The sequence below is a fragment of the Buceros rhinoceros genome, unplaced genomic scaffold (genome assembly GCF_000710305.1).
Source record: "Buceros rhinoceros silvestris isolate BGI_N320 unplaced genomic scaffold, ASM71030v1 scaffold14547, whole genome shotgun sequence".
NCBI classification, from domain to species: domain Eukaryota; kingdom Metazoa; phylum Chordata; class Aves; order Bucerotiformes; family Bucerotidae; genus Buceros; species Buceros rhinoceros.
Genome location: NW_010421673.1, coordinates 4,935 through 21,692, shown reverse-complemented (window position 1 = coordinate 21,692; position 16,758 = coordinate 4,935). Strand labels below are relative to the sequence as shown.

At 43.3% G+C, this 16,758-nt stretch overlaps 1 protein-coding gene across 1 annotated transcript in view; it reads right to left on the bottom strand.

The window, feature by feature from the left end:
* Positions 1 to 2,717: 2,717 nt before the first annotated feature.
* LOC104496629 (kinesin-like protein KIF20A) overlaps positions 2,718 to 16,758 on the bottom strand; it is a gene marked incomplete at its 5' end in the record, with an annotated part of 17,514 nt that continues 3,473 nt past the window's right edge. Inside the window, 14 exons of the mRNA XM_010139779.1 lie at positions 2,718 to 2,993; positions 3,470 to 3,589; positions 4,489 to 4,556; positions 4,639 to 4,756; positions 6,073 to 6,238; positions 7,365 to 7,504; positions 8,167 to 8,337; positions 9,648 to 9,813; positions 9,973 to 10,119; positions 11,412 to 11,483; positions 12,584 to 12,695; positions 12,773 to 12,967; positions 13,427 to 13,523; positions 16,111 to 16,137. Of these exons, the coding sequence (XP_010138081.1) occupies positions 2,718 to 2,993; positions 3,470 to 3,589; positions 4,489 to 4,556; positions 4,639 to 4,756; positions 6,073 to 6,238; positions 7,365 to 7,504; positions 8,167 to 8,337; positions 9,648 to 9,813; positions 9,973 to 10,119; positions 11,412 to 11,483; positions 12,584 to 12,695; positions 12,773 to 12,967; positions 13,427 to 13,523; positions 16,111 to 16,137 (1,875 nt within the window). The remainder of the gene's footprint in view (positions 2,994 to 3,469; positions 3,590 to 4,488; positions 4,557 to 4,638; positions 4,757 to 6,072; positions 6,239 to 7,364; positions 7,505 to 8,166; positions 8,338 to 9,647; positions 9,814 to 9,972; positions 10,120 to 11,411; positions 11,484 to 12,583; positions 12,696 to 12,772; positions 12,968 to 13,426; positions 13,524 to 16,110; positions 16,138 to 16,758) is intronic.

Here is a 16,758-nt window from a genome sequence, read left to right as displayed (position 1 = left end):
TGTTTGCAAAGGAAAAAGTCATGAAGGAGAACTTGCCGATTTAAGACATGGTGATGGTCTTAAATCATCTTTTTTTGAAATTCAGCATATTGTGAAAATGATTTTTATATCCTTATTATTTTGCATTAGTATCAGGAGTACTGTCACCTCTTGTAAGGCTTCCTAAACGCTGTCAAGGTTTCCTTTAAGGAAGGGTTACGATGTAATTCTTTACACAGAAGGTGATTCTGGTTTACTGCTGTATGACTCTTCCTCCATGTAAATCCCTTTTCAAAGCACCGCAGAGCCATCACAGATGTGCGGTATGAACACTCGTGATGGCAGACGCGGCAGCACACCGAGCCCTGCGTTCAGCCTTCAGTGTTCCCCAAGGCTAAAGCCATCATCTCCAGTCCCTGGGAAAGCACAGGACGGTGAAGGAAGTTAATACTTTCACCGCAGTCGCTGAGATAGATTGTTACCGGTGAAAAAGTTTTAATCTTAATTTTTAATCCTCTGTGATTATTCAAGAATAGGCCTTGTATTTTTGCTGCTTTAAATCGACTAACCTCAGATCTGTTCTACAGCTAAAACTAGCTCTCACACATCAGAACCAATTCGTGAAAACAGGCAATAGGAGAGGAAGTGACACTGCAGGTTTGTTGCTCAGTATATAATTCTAACTCCTAAAAGCGAGTGCAGTTTGCTACGCTCTACGTATTGAATTGTTCTACCAAATTACTTACCAAAGCAGCTGAGCTGGTGCAGTCGCAATGCAACTACAGCAGAAATTACATATTTTTCCCCGCAAAGCGACACGGGTTCTTTCAACTGAAAGCCAGCACGTCTTTGCCACCTCTCAGCCAAATTATTTAGGCAAATGGTACTTTGCAGAAGCTTAAAACGCTTTTGAAAAAGTTTCTGTGTGCCTGCAGTTGAAGTTCAGCAGCAGAAATATTCATTGCTTTTCTTTTCCCTTGGCTTCCTTCAGTCAGACTGTGCAGTTCAAGCAGATTATTGGTTAAATATGTAAATAGTTTCTATTGTACGGTGATTTTTAATGTTAATAAACACTTAATCTGAAGCAAGTTGCATGGAAGTAATTTGAGATGAAACAAATAGCTGATGGTCTATCCAGCATGGTGGCTCCACGAGGAACATCTGTGCACCACTAACAGAATGGATGGATTCTGCTTACCTTATACCCGTCAGCTTTGAGAAGCTGGAGAGGACCAAGCCAGCTATTTCTGCGTCCTTGGGATGGTTTCCTTTTGGTCTGGAGGGCAGGAAGAGGAAGTCAGTCCTCAGCTGCTCTTCAGAACAGCTCCTCTAAGGTCTTTAGTGTAGTACCAGCACAGTGCATTGCAACTCTTTGGACAAGTTGGTCAGTACTTCACTACAGGCCTCATTTTCTTTTCAGAAAAAAGAAATTAAACAGCTTAAGATAATGTAATTTTGTCTTTCAAACCATTTCCTGTAGCCAACCAAAGGGCTCTGGGAAGCAGGAAGGAACATAGAAACAGCCTTTGCTGAGGAAATAAGAGGCTACGTTACATAAACTTGCTAACACACGCTCAGAGACGTGACAGACTGTCATAGATCATGATGCCATGGATCATCTGAAATAGTATTACAGAAAGTTTCCAGCATTAGCCTGTTCTGGTAACTTTTAACTTCTGTTTGAATATTGCTCTTCTTGGAGCAATTTGTACATAACAGCTTCCTTACTCAGGGGGTCACCACTCCCGGTAGTGTATCATCACCACACTGAAGTGTTTAATAGCTGGAATAGAACAATATTTTAGAAATTGTGCCCTGGATGGATTACAGGCCTTCGGGGCACAACTAGAGCCAGATAACCTCCACGTAACGGAAATGGTTCAAACCACGAGAACAGCTGCCTCCAGTGGTCCCTCACTGAAATGGTTCTCCCAAAGCTATTTCACATTTTATCCTCAATAAAGGTATGTAATATAACCAGGGCTACGATTCTTTCAACTCAACCTCAGTACCTGTCAATCACTGTGATCATTTGCCCTCTGAGTAAGTTTATGATCTTTCCTCACCTTGAAATCACTGATTTTCCTCGCCTTTATAAACTGGTCAGAGAGTAATTTAGCAATGGAAAATTTTATTATAAATACATTTTTTGAAAGTTTCATGCATAGTCTTAGTGGAAATTCAAATTATATGGATATTGAGTGATGATATTAAAGCAAGTTCCTTTACAAAGCCAAGTTAGCTGAGAAATAGCAAGGAGACGGCTAAGACCTCATTTTTGCCACCTCTTTTAGCAATTTGCTCAGTTTGGTCCCGAGATGGCAGTCGCCTGGTCAAAGCCAGAATATTAACTGAGGAACCAAGCCATTTCAACTACTTGAGACTAAGCTTACAAGCCATATAATTTGCTAGGAATCAACGATGAAATTTAAAAAGGTACTGAGCAGCAAGTGAATCACACATTTACCAGAACAGAAGATCACAACAGCAGGTGCTCAAGAATTAAAATAATATGTATTTCTAAATCACATCCATCCGTCAACAGTAAAAGCATAAGTTTAGACCTAAACTTACGTAGCTCTAAATTCAACCCTGATTCAATTTTAAAAGTTCTGTATTAAACATTTTTCCGTCACTTAACGTGACCATGAAGACGGCATCTAAGAGCGAGAAAAAGCTATCAACCGTTTAAGACTGATCAAGAAGCCCAGTAATCGCACACTTGGATTCATCAAATATTATTCTTTTGCTTTATGAGCCAACAGTGCTTGTTTTCTTGACGAGGACGAAGCATCTTCATACTTGCCCCAGTCTTTCCCCAGCGGGGCACCAGCAGTGGCTGCTACTGTGGATTTCAGGTTGGCCAACAAACCTCTCCTGGCTTTTTGCTGTTTCGGCTCCTCTATAGCGCAATGCTTTTTCTGTTCATCAAGTTCTTTTTGCAGGGAAGACACTGTTTCTTCGAGCTCAAGGACACGTTTAGCCCAGCTCTGCAGATTATTCATTTCTTGCTCCTGTGAGGAGAAGACTGGGTTAGGTGTGTGAACTCTCCGAGGTCTTTTTCATGGAGTTAGTTTTCTGTTCCAGATTATTTTGTTATACCCGTAAACACCCTCGTTACTACTATGCCAAATGGGACCTCAGTTACTTCTGAGTTACTTTTACATGATTTAGAGAATAGGAAACTACAGGGCCATCAGATCTAGTTAGAGACCGAGTCTGGCACAAAGCTGATGCTAAAAGGCATAGCCACATTATGCAAAGAATTGCTGTTGTTCTGGGAACCAAGTAAAGGCGACTTTCCTGTCAAAGTCAGGGAGCAAAACACAAGGGCTCTGAGCTCATCATTCGGAAAGTTAGGGACAGAAAAAAGTGTTAATGTGAAAAGAAATTAATAAGACTGAACAGTGGTTTTACAAGTACGAAGATGCAGAAACAACTGGTACAACATACGAGCCATGTTAAAGTTGCTTTTAAGTGGTTGACAAACCTTGAGCACGATTGTACGCTTCAGTTGACTGTTCTCTTCTGCCATTTTTCTGTAGCCCTCATTAGCTTCTAGCAGGGTCTCATTTAATTTTTGTATTTTAAACTTCAGAGACTTGATAAGCTGAAAATCAAACCCATACGCACCCAAGGTCAAGACAGCATGTTCTACATTAATTTTGCTTGTGACTAGGACTCAGACCGACACTGCAACTGATCAACAGCGAACAGCGCAAACTGCAAAATCAAAGCAAGGAAGATAAAGCTTGCTTCTCAACTTCCTGTGTCCCAACCCATCATTTCTGGTGATAAACCACAGCAGAAGCATTCAAGGACTATCGTGCTGAAGCAACTAGATTTACACAGACCTGTCAATCAGAGAGCAGCAGCACAGACTAAGCTACTTCTGGAACAGTCAGCTCCTTTTCAGTAAAAGTAGCTAAAAGAACGCTCTCATCTCATTAGCACCATTCATGTAATGAGCTGGAGCACAGTTGCACCAGAAGACTTCACCATTCTGATGGGGATATTGATGGATTAAGTCTTGAGGGAAAAGAAACTCAGAGCCAGCAAAATTAATGTTATATCATTAATTCACTTCCAGAAGGTTGGAGGGAAAATGTCTAGATTGCTAAAATAATAACCCCACCCTTTACCCATGTTTAATGGCTGAATGGGAAGAAAAAAAATAACCGAGTGTTGAATTACTCCTCACACAGGCGCAGATAAGCAAGGCAAAGAAGGAAGGTACTGATGGAACCAACTGCTTTAAACTGCTCTCGCTGTGGTTAATGCCAGACAGCAATCCCATCATCCCAACACTTTCCAGCCACACAAAACAATCAAACCTGTATCCCCACATCGAGCATAAAAGCCAAACTTCCATCAAAATTTGAAAATGATGTAGGAAATGGAAATTGATGGAGAGGAAAACAAACGGCAGGACCCTAACAGGAGACATTAAACTCGGTAAGGAAAAAATTATTTTTTGGATTACACTTTCTCGGTGTTAGCCAGAGTTACCTCTTCTTTCTCTTTGCACTGTTTCTGCAGTCCTTCGTTGGCTCTCTGCATCGTCTTGTTCATGAGATCTACAGGCAAAAGGAAAGCGTGCTGGTTTATACACGATACCAAGAGTCAATGGGACTCTGAGGATCCAGAGGAGATTCCTACCTAGCTGCATGTTATTTTCAGCAGTCAGGATATCTGAATTGGGACTTCCCAGAGGCAGCCGCCTCCCCGGCTGTTCATCGAGTTGCTTTTCCAACTGCAGTATTTTATTCTCTCTGTCCTGAAAAAAAGAAAGGCACGCGGTAGAATCAGTCTAAATTTCTGCTTTACCCGATGCACTACTGCACGTCCTTCAGCTATACTGCATGTGTATGTGCAGTTCAACATCACCTGGCAGGTGGAAGCTGTGATGGTTATGGTTGAGAAATGACAGTAAGGAATAACAGTCAGATCACACGACTTTCTAGGAGGAAGTGACTCTACGCAGGAGTCAACTCTTCCAGTCCGAAGATTTCCAAACTGTAGAAAGGAAACAGCGCATCTGTGTTTAATGCAGCTGCCAGTTAGCTTGCTAAATAAGGAAGAACGTATTTCATAAACCAAGTATTACCCTCAATCTCTTTTTCAGTACCTGTCAGATTGCTAGGGTGGCTTTTCAGAGTGAGAAATCAAACAAGTGTCACCATCCAGAAAAGAAGTTACTCCTCTAATCGCGGTTCTCTGAAGCTGCGCACTCAGATTTCACAGTGTGCTCTCCTTTGTCAGTTAACAATGGTACCTCTTGGGGATTTCAGCAGTTTATCATCTGACTTGCTACCACAACCATCTTGTTCTTTGAATCTTCCCTTATGCAGCCCGGTGGCCAGTGTAAGAGGCAGCTATAACTACAGAGAGCACTATGAAAACTCTCTTCCTTCACCCTAACATGGGGGATTAAACCAGAGTTTTAATCTCCAAGTGGTTTTAATTTCCAAGTGGGGAAAAAAGACAAGTATGAAGGAGCTGGAAAACTAGACACACTATGGTGTTGCTTGTCAGCACCTGAACAGGGAGTGGTAAAAGGAGAAATGTTTATATATCACAATCTACAACAGAAACCCACTTCCCTCATCTCTTGAAAGGAACCTGCCTACTAGTGGAGCGATTCATTTTATTGGTTCCTGGACAGGAGACTGCAGTGACGAAGAAAGCACCTCTGGTGTACACCAGAGTTCTATTCTTCCATTACAGACCTTCTGAAAAGGCTGAGACCCACTGGTCTCATCCCTTGCCTGGATACACTTTGACATCTATGCAGAGGCTAGAAGTGAAGACAGAGAGTTGCACATGGCCAACATGGAATAGCAACTTAGTGCTGCCAACTCGGGGCGGCTCTAGGTCCAAGAACATTCAAGGCATTCTCGCATGCATAAGGTTTGATTTCTCACCAGTTTCTTATCCTACAATCTTCCCTCTAGACCTTCAGAGCTGAGACTGTGATGATTTAAGCAGCTACCCTGTTCCAGTTCCCCACTGCCCTTTCAGGCTGCCTTTTTGCTCTGCACCCTCCAATCCCAAGGATCTCCACAAAGCCAGACTGCATCGGTCACATCGTACCTCAACTTTCTCTTGTTCAGCTAGAAATTCTTCTATGGGAACATAGTGGTGCTCGATCTGTTCCATCGCACACATATAAGCGTGTTTCTTGATGGCCTCCTTATACATTTCAAATTTGCTCTCCAGTTTTTCTTCATAACTGTCTTTCAGATCTTCCAGGCGGTTGCTGAGGAGAACACATTCATTTTATTATTTCTTATATCAGCTTTGCAGCTTTTACGGTTTGACTACACGTGCTCAACAGGCAATATTGAAGTTATTCATCTAACCATAAATAGTGAAGTTAAGAGACCAAGAAGCACTATACTCCCTTTTCTCCTTTTTATTCTCAGCAATCCTACAGACTTGCACCAAGGCATATAGCAAGAAAAGTGCTACAGAAGAATATATACTTAAGATCTGTCAAACAAAAGATTTATAAAAAAATCCACCAACATGCAGTGATAGATGGAAAAAATTAGCCCTGGTCTCTAAAGCACATTGCCAGGGGTGTCTTTGGAGTTTTGTTTCCATTAAGGATGAGTGCCAAATTTATTTACTTTGCCTTATTGTTCCATGACACATTACTCCTGCCACAATTATAAAAAATGGCCCAGCAGTGACACGGGAAATCACCTCAGCAGAGAAAAAACATCGCTGCTGTTTCATGTTTGGATGCCTCTGGCCAAACACAAGTGCAGGTGTGAAACCAGCGTGCGTTCACCTGGCAGCTTAACTTGGGGTTAGTCTCTGTCAGCAACGCAAACAGCAGGAAACTGAATTCAAGAAGCGAAGAGTTAAGAGGAAATGAATTCAGCTTGAGCAATCTGGACACACTTGTAAAAAAAATCCCAAAGTTGGTTACCTCCGTGCAGGCAGCCCCAATAATTTATAAGATAATGATGGTCCTTTTAAGTCATCCAGGAGAGCTCAAAGAGGTACAAGTCAAACTACCTTAAGGACATTAACAAGCCCCAGTGGAAGTTTTGGAACAGTCACAAGCCTCGGCGGAGGGGGGGTACCTGTAACGATCTCCTAAATACTAACAATGAGTCAGGACCATCTCCAGTAATCACAAATTAAACAGAGGGAAGTTCAGCGTTACTTTGTCACTGGATGCGGGGAGAGGCGAGCTGGGCAAGGTTATTTTAATGGTTTTTTTCATCAGAAGCCTTGAAACTGCCGGGCCCTAACGTCTCTAAGTAACATGAGTATGCACATCTTGCATATACATACATACACGTATAGATAAATGTACGCATTTATATATGTGGAATCCTTCCAGTCGTCAAGAGAACTGCAATATAACTTGCCTCCAGGCTTCCTCTGTTTCCAACAGCTGCCGGAACATTGCTTCTGCCATCTCTCTACGTATCTTCACCTCCAGAAGCAGCTTACTTTGCCTTTCTGCAACTAGCTTCTCCTTTAGGTTCTCTGTAGTCTTCAAGAGATCCTAAACGTAACGTATTCCAGCTCAGAAAAGGAGTTGGAAGCACGCGTTGATGCGTATGTCAAACGAAACGCTCGTACAGGCAGCCATCCAGAGGGCATTCCTACAAGCCTGTATTTTCAGGGGGGGCTGCACCAAAGGTTAAGTATTTCCAAACACAGTATTTCCTTCAAAAACAACCTTTCTCCACCTTGATGGTTTCTGCTCTCAAAACGTTTACTAAAATTTTGGCGTTTAAATATTAATTTGCACAACCTTTTACCGTGAAGTCTACTTGATTTTTAGTTTATTGCTATGAGATTGTACAGCTTTGTTTTTAAGATGCTGCATCTCAGCTTGTTCCTGCTGTTCCCAGAAGAGCACAAACGACTAAATAACGTTGTTTTAAACACACATACTGCTTTTGTTCTCTTCTTGTTGAGCAGCCAGTTGAATTCCAAATTTAGCACTTGACCTAACTAGAAAGCTGCAGGCAGCCTTCCACGACGACACTTGTTCCCTCAGAACGAGACCATTTTAGGTCCAGGTCTGCCTGACGCCGAGCAGAAACTTACAGTTCTCATTTGACACAGCCTCCGGCACATCTTGTATGGTAAAAAGCCTCTAATATTAGCACAAAGAGCAATGGCTTTCCTGGGTACACCTTTGAGTAGATGCGTATCTACCTCATGACTCAGAATGGTGATATCCACTTCCTCTTCCGCGGAGGATGCGGTGCTGTCAGGAAAGTCACCTACAGACGTGTTCGCATCGAAGTGCGCGATAGGTTTGCCGTCGCCTCCAACAAGTTTCGGTGAAAAACCACCAAAACTTCTGGGTAGGATCGTCTGGATTACCTGGAAAATCCAGCGTTGAACGCAGTGATTTATCAATGCTGTCAATATTGCAGATATCGGAATATCAGGAACAAGGGGCGCGAACGCGTTGCGGTATTGACGCTCTATTTAAGGATTGCAAAACAGTTTACACATCCTTTAGCAGACAAAACCCATCTATCAATACAAATATAAGCCTTCGGTACTCTAATAAAGTGAAAATGGGAAAGATCATCTAACAAACTTGGTATACTTGTCTGGAAAGGTGTCTTCTCTCCCCCTAAAATAAGGTTTTACCGTAGTTTCCTAGAAAGTTAATTAATAGCAGCAAATCCCTAAAACATTTGCTCCTTCCTGAAATACCGTGAGCAGATAATCAGAAAAATCTGAGATCATATTCATTGTGCTGCTACAGGCTTGGAACATGTCCAGTTCCAGATCCAATCCCCAGTTCCAGACTAGAAAAGGACTTTATTTCTGCCATGAAACACAGCATAGCTCATCATCCCACTCCCTGCAAGAAGCAGCTTCCAGGGAAGCTGAATGAACTTCAGACCACCTCCAAGTCCTGAATTTAGTGGAAGGCTGACAAGCCAAGCGAGCAGAAAAAGTGTGAAAGCATGGACATTTAGCAGAGGGAGTTTGGGATTCAAAGGAGAAGAGCACGCTGCCTTCAGGCAGTAACTTAGCAATAAAATGTCTTTGCTTTTTTGTTTCTTATTAATTACTTACACTTATCACAGAATCATTTTGGCTGGAACAAACCTTTAAGATCATCAAGTCCAACCATTAAACCAGCTCTGCCAGGTCACCGCTCGACCACATCCCTCCGCATCACCATCAACACCTCTGTTAAACCCCTCCAGGGATGGGGACTCCACCTCTGCCCTGGGCAGCCTGGGCCAGGGCTTTACAATCCTCTCTGTAAAGAAATTTTTTCTAATATTCAACCTAAACCTCCCCTAGTGCAACTTGAGGCCATTTCCTCTAGGAAATGAGGCCATTGCTTGTTACTTGGGAGAAAAGACTGACCCCCACCTCATTACAACCTCCCTTCAGGGAGTTGTCGACAGCCAGAGGGTCTCCCCAGAGCCTCCTCTTCTCCAGGCTGAACACCCCCAGGTCCCTCAGCCACTCCTCAGAGCACTTAACTTCTTACCAGGAATAGCTTTGAGTACAGGCGAGGCTCCCAAAAGCCTTTTAGAGAGAAACCACACACGGAGGAACTAATTTGATGCATCAAAAGTCCAAATCAGGCTCCAGTCCGTACAACCTCGTCATTCACAAACCCAGAGAACACAGAATAGCAGAGAAAGTAGGTGGACTCTCACCTGTTTGGCTATAGCTGAAAATTTCATGACATGTAGCGTTTCGTCGTATGTGGAAGCGTGCTGGTTAACGTTGACAATCATACAAGCTTTCCCTTTTCCACAGAAGAAGGGCTGAAACAGGCGCGTCAGTTTGCTCTCTCTGAAGGGAATATAGCTGGGCTTCATCCTCACGGAGAGAAGAGGAGTGAAATTGTGAAATGAAAGACCCCTACGTTGCATGATACTGTAACCTCCCTCTGACCATCCAGCCCCCTGGTAGGAGCGTAAAGGGATGCTTAGGGTTTCAACCTAAAACTTGGCATGTTGTCTACAGCTTGTCACTTACTTTGGATTTTGATTTTGTTTCAGTGCTGCAATGCATTTTCCAAGGATATGAAGAGAATTATTAATATTTCCTGCTTCTCTTAGTCTGTCTCCAAAGGCTTGTGTTTTATTACACCTCTCTGATCCAGCCAAGTCACAGAACGACAACCTGCAGGACAGAATCATCCAGAGCACACATATGAAAATAGAACTGCAAGTCTTTTTATTTCTTTACGTGTCTGCAGTGTAAATGAGGGACTCGTTCCAGCCTACCCAGATCACAGAACAAGTTGTACTTTAATGCACCAGTTCAGGCTCTGGAACCGAGATACAACACGCTGTGTCTGCCCCTTCTGGATACAGAGCCATTGGTTCACTCATGCAAGAAAGAGGCCACGAGTCCTCCCCAGATCACCTGGGAGCTCTTTGTTTGGCCACAGCAATTACAAGCTCCTATCTCAGGCCACTGAACTGTCCCTCACGGTACAATAGGTTGCAGTTGGAGGCAATTATCCTGGATAATCAAGAAATTTCATCACCATTACTCTATATTAAGAAAGCCCTCGAAATACAGGAAGCTCTGGAAGACAGATAAATTACATAACCAAACTATTACTCACTTACATGTACATTCATTTCCATAAAATAACACCTTGGTAAGATCGGAGCCTCTACGCATTAATACTATACATATTATTAAGGCACCTATTTCAGCAGCGTGAAAGGCTATGATCTTACGATCTTTATCCCTTTCAGCACAAGATGAAGAGCTTTTTTCTTCCTTAAGCAACACACAAACTCTGTCATCCATCTAACAGCTGCTGCAAGCTTTGCCAGGGGACTCCACCAAGACAGGAATACAGATGCAGCCGTTTCCTCATGTTGTCTTTCCTCAGAGTATTTATCTCTGTAAGATCTGACGTTAAAAGGTGTTATCCCACAGCGAGGTATGTTTATCACCTTCACTGCTCAGCGGAGACAAGAGAGGAATCGGTAGGAGCTAGGACTGAACTAAAACTCTGTTAGAGGCTGTCCTCATTTTTCCACATCAAGCTAAATGGAAATTTAACTGGAAAAAAAAACCCAAAACAGACCAAAACAAATAAAACCTAACTGAATGACTTCAAGCCAAAAGATTAGGTCACTTCCTCTACACCACAAAAGAGCAGAGAGGTGTAAGCACTCGGCGTGGCTCGCACAGGGTGCGCCACAGCACTGTTCTAGATTAGCAGTTTTTAAGCAGATCACTGAATTCTCTCTTACTGTAGATGTACCATGGACTGTACACGTCTGCGTCTGTCCCTGTCGGGTTCCCAACCAGTTCCACGCAGCCAGTGGACTTCTGATTCCCTTCTCAGGTCCCAGAAGTTTATTGAAAGAAAGTTCACCAGTTTCGCATTACACCTTACCCACTTCTCTAAAATACTGACATTCTGGTGACCAGCCGAAGCGTTCACTTACTCTGAAACTCCAAGAACACATGGCTGATGCTCATCAGTCAGCTTTAGCAGCCTGATTGAAAATATGCTGTGACTGGAATGGAAAAAAAGTCCTTCTTAATAACCACAGTTATGAAAACTAAGCAAAGTCACTAAAGCAAAGTAAAATTTGTTTGCTACAGAAACTTCAGTGCTGAAGAAAGAACAAGAATCCATTCACTCATTTAGTCACCTTTGCAACATGCCCATTCAGCAGCAAAAACTGCAACAGAAGTTGTGTTTTGTGACTTTCTTTCAATACAGGAAAGAGAAAAAAAAAAAAAAATCTCTCTGAAGCCTACAAGCTGTCCTGAGAAAAAACAGGCTGGTTCACTTAAGTCTACTGATCAGAAGAGGAGTCCTCAGGTAGCCACTTTGTATACAAACTGGAGGTAGTATCTGAACTCAAGTCCAGCTGAAGAATTAACAGGAGGGGGCTAAAGGGGGTAAGTTAAGGTTTGACAGTCCTGCAATTCTGCCCACTTCACCACACAGTTATGTGTTCAGCTTTGAAAGTATTCTGTTCTCCAGAAAGGTTGAATTCAGTTACTCTATTTTAGACATCAAGCTACAGAGGCAGTGGACGTGCTGTTAGAGATGAAAGAGAAAGTCCCAGAACCAGAAGTGCCCGGTTTATCCAGTAAACCACAAGCATATATTTAAAGCAGTGCTTTACTCCTCGGCCCCAAGAGCAGAACTTAGAAACAAGCTAAGTGGAAGTCAATCCATCCTCTGCGAGGTACTGAATGACTCGCTCCTTCCTACATCCCCCACTGACAGGATCCAGGTTTCCAAGGATGATACTGCTGGTGAGTAAGAATTATCCAGCTTGCTCTTTAACATCCTCGGGCAGCCATTCCCACTCAGCGCCGTCAGCGTTTGCCAAGCTGTACAGCCCTGTTGGCACTCAAAAATTATTGGGATCCATCTTCTTACTTGTCCAAAGCCATGAAGAGCACCCCAAGGCCAGCTACTACTAAAGCTATACGACCCCTCCCAGCCTTCTTTCAGAAAGAATTTCATCGTAAAACCAGAATACGCAAGGGAGGTCTTAAACTACTATTGAAGAGTGGCTTATTTCAACCATATTCTATAACCTCCTCCTCCCTTCCCCTTACACGAAAACAGAGTATGCTCATAAATAGAGAAACAAACCTTCTACTCGATTGCTCGTTCATTCTAGTACAAGCAAAGCTTCGGTTCTTGTTTCCTATTCTTAGCATTTTGCAGGCTTCTTCAATGCTCTGAATGTTAATCCACTTTAAGTCTGTGAAGAGAGACCTTTTACATACACTTCTGATCATCAAAGAAATGCCGTGAAACTGCCGAGGCCAAAATTATTACCTTTAATATAAGAATTCCCTCCTTGATCCTCACAAATTCTTAGAACTCGGCGTCTCTGGGGTTTTGATGCAGACAATACACTTAACAGGTCGTACACGTACTCGTTATAAATCTCACAAAAGGAAATCCACAGGCATGCTTGTGTTCTTTGGTGTATGTTCATCCGATATATGTCAAGCGGAAAAAAGTTCTTCTCTGCAAACCCAAAACAGAGAAAGAGTTCAACGGTCAAATTACTCATAAGTTTTAATTACAGTATATAGCACCTTCTAAAAGGAGGAGGCTTCTGCATATATCCGTGTTGTACAATTAGCTACACAGTACTGACGAACTTTGAGCTTACCCAAGAACACTCAGACTCCTCAGCAGTCCCCTGTAACCAGAACACGCCCAAGTTTGAGCTACTGCCCCCTCTACCACAAGCTTCCAGCAGTTAATACATCAGCTCTGCAGAATTAAGCTTCCCTCTTCCCCCAAAAGGAGCAAAACTATCAAAATATTTTTACATACTTAATCTACAGAGTTAAGCCATTAAAATTTGGTTAAAAACCTACGTAAGTTTACTTTGTAGTATAGTATATTCTTTAATCCACCAATAGTTACCCACTTACATTGCTAAGTTTCTACCCTTTTATTTTCTCCCCTTTATTTTACCTAGTGAATCAGAAGGAAGATTTTTTGAAGCACACTTGGAAGAATCCGACTCCACATCACATGTATTTGTTATAGTATTTGAGATGGTCTCTGCCTCCTTGAGAAAACAAGAGACCATTACACCCACGGGAAAAGACTACGAGAATAAGACGTTAAACAGCGTCACTTTTAAGATTTCAGTATTGAAGTGGTGTTAAACCACCCTTACTCAGGCTGTAAATTAAATGTTTTTAACAACATGGGCCTAAAATCAACAACTGTTCTTTCCCTCGCAAGAATTATTGTTCTCTGCTACTCCCAGCAACCTGCTTTGCTGCTAACTTGAGACTTACTTCAGAGTTCTGGGAGCAACAGGGTCCTCTGTCAGGCTGCGACAGCCCTGAACGCCTGTCGGAACAGCTGGACAAATCTGAACTCTACTTCAAAAGAACCGGAGCAGCTTCTTTCGGAGGCAGATGCCAAGGTGGTGGGCCATGGAGAGGGTAAAGCAGCAGAGATCCGCGATTTTCTTGGTGTAAATCACGGGCTTGTGCAAGGATGACTTTAAGAGCTCAGACGGAGCGAAACGACAGCTCCATGAAGGACAGGAAGATCTCAAAAACCCACCGTCTATGGTGGCTTAACTCAGACCCAACTAAAAGGCTGTGAAAAATCCTGTCTAGATAACAGCATGGTTTAAGTACACACATTTACTGAATTTCTTTACATCAACAACATTATTTCAAATCCTGCCAAGACTTGTCAAAGCGTAGGCTTCAAATTACTCCTAGGAAAACCAGCGTGACAAAGCATCACTCCCACTGCGTAGAGATTCCAGCGTCTCCACACACTACCTCCCTCCCCATATTTTACACACCAGCACCAGACTTCACGAGGACATCCACCCCGCTTTCCCCAAACCGGTCCTGATAAAGGGTCATTCCACGGTAGGAGAGGGGAACGGATTCAAAGGTGTAAATAAACCGCGACGCTCTGGCTATTCGAGTGCAGTGTCGAGCGCATCGCGGATTGTCTGCTGGTGCCACTCGGTATGTCCAAAAGGGGATTTTTACCAACCAAAAAGCGTGAAGCCACGCTTTCAGATCTTCCATTTTAAAGATAAATAGCGCGCAATTCCACTGTCATTTATTTTGGAAGCGACCATTTTGCAAGGACTGCCCCTACATTTCTGTTCCTTGAAGGAAGATGACTGTGAAAACAAGCAGGAACTGGAACGGACATTGTCTGCCAGTGACAGAAGCTGACATTTAATAGCAAATACGAGGACAGGTGGGAAGAGGAATGCAAGTAAAGCAGCTCTTAAGCCAGTAAAACACAGTATTTAATCCCATGAATAGAAAGGGGAAAGAAAGAGAGGGTGTGAATCACGCCAAGTGAGAGCTTTTGCAGCAGCACGTTAAATACAGGGTATTGCCGTAGCTCAGAGCAGTTCAAACCGAGCGAATGAAAGGAACAGCAAAGCTCTTTCTGCGTGACATGTAAACCGAGCCTGGGAAAAGGGCCTGCAGGAATCCGTGTAAACCAAACCCAAGCCCACCAAACCGTATCTGTGCTTAGATTTCAAGCTCGAGCGAGCATCCGAACAGTGATGCTATTCATTCACCAGCTCTCCAGCAGCACGGCTCCAGCACTGGGGATCGCTGAGCTGTCACTGTGGGAGCATTGTCACGCCTAAGCAAGGTCTTGCAATGTATTATTATTTTCTAGGAGCATTTTTACCTTCCCTTCCTGATGGTGGAATCTTGCTTGCTTGCTTTTCCCCGTAGCGCAGCAGCATCTAGATCACCTACTGCAACACCCAGAGGCTCAACTATTAATGAAGTGTGATTAAACTGTGATTTAACAGAATGCAATTGGTATAGAGATAATGTCAAAACACGATGTTTCACCCCTTGTTCTAGACCTTGAGCTCCTGCATGTTCCTTCTCACAAGCTTGTCTTCAAAAATATTTACCTACTATCCTCCCAACCATCTCGATTTTTGACACCCACCCCCTGCACACACAAACGCACAGAGTGAGCTTTCAAGATACTCTCACAATAAATCTGCCATCTTTAGCATCCTTTAGATTTTTCATCCGAGATCTTCCCTCAACAGTTAACCAGACTCAGACTAAACAAAGTTTGGTTTGCAGAGTTTAAACTGAGCAACGGAATTTGACTCCTAGGAGGATATTCTTCCAGAGCTCACTGCAGTGCTTCAACAACGCTGCTGTTAAAGACCACAGAAAAAAGAAAACCCCATCGGTCATTACTTCTGTACTTCCCAGAGTTGGTTTGAATGACAATCAGCCGAGCCCACCACATTTTGGGATTAAACGCCCGGAATCACAGTCCAAATCAAAAGCGTTCTGAACAAAGGGAAAAGCAGTCAGATATCTTGTGACAATTTGCTGCTGGGCTGGGAAGCACAGGACGCGCACAAGGGTGCGTTTTTCTGGTGAGACCTGTTTCTCATGCTGGAAACAGAAATTACGAGATAACACGTACAGGAGGCTACCACAGCAACAACAACTCTCTTCTACCTACAACCTTCAGAGACCGGAGTGAAAGCCTCACCCAGCCCTCTAAAGCAGGCTGTAGCCCTTCTAGGAAAGTCATTTTGTGGAATCTCTCTTTACTCACTGCATCAGAGAAGTTTCTTTAGGAAGTTACGCACATCACAGCTTTCCAAACTCTCCAACCTGCCTTAAGTCTTCTGCCAAAAGAGGCTCTTCTGCTGCCCTTGCTGCCCCTGCTAAGAGGCTGCCATCATCTCTCCTTTGAGCCAGTGCCCTGAGACCCAGCCTGGGAACCTGACCCAAAATAAGATCCACTTCACAGAAAGCTCTCGGGCTTCCCAAGGGCTTAGTGTCACCACAGTGTCAGAAGTTCTCTAGAAAGCCAGGTTTTGCCTTTGCAATGGCTTTTGGCTTGACCTGCGTGCTGCGTGCTGCCTGCTGCAGAAGGCGCTTCCAGTTTACCCCAAAGCAGCCAGTAGCCTTATTATTCCAAGGTTCACCAAGCATCCACAGAGCAGATTCAGATAAATCTGAAGAATCGGTAGCGAAACAGATTTTGTTAAAGACAGTCTAATCTAAGACAGGAAGCCTTTACGAAGCTGCATTCTTTACCAAGGAAGTATTTGGCGTGCTGCCTGCTGCAGAAGGCGCTTCCAGTTTACCCCAAAGCAGCCAGTAGCCTTATTATTCCAAGGTTCACCAAGCATCCACAGAGCAGATTCAGATAAATCTGAAGAATCGGTAGCGAAACAGATTTTGTTAAAGACAGTCTAATCTAAGACAGGAAGCCTTTACGAAGCTGCATTCTTTACCAAGGAAGTATTTGGCCAC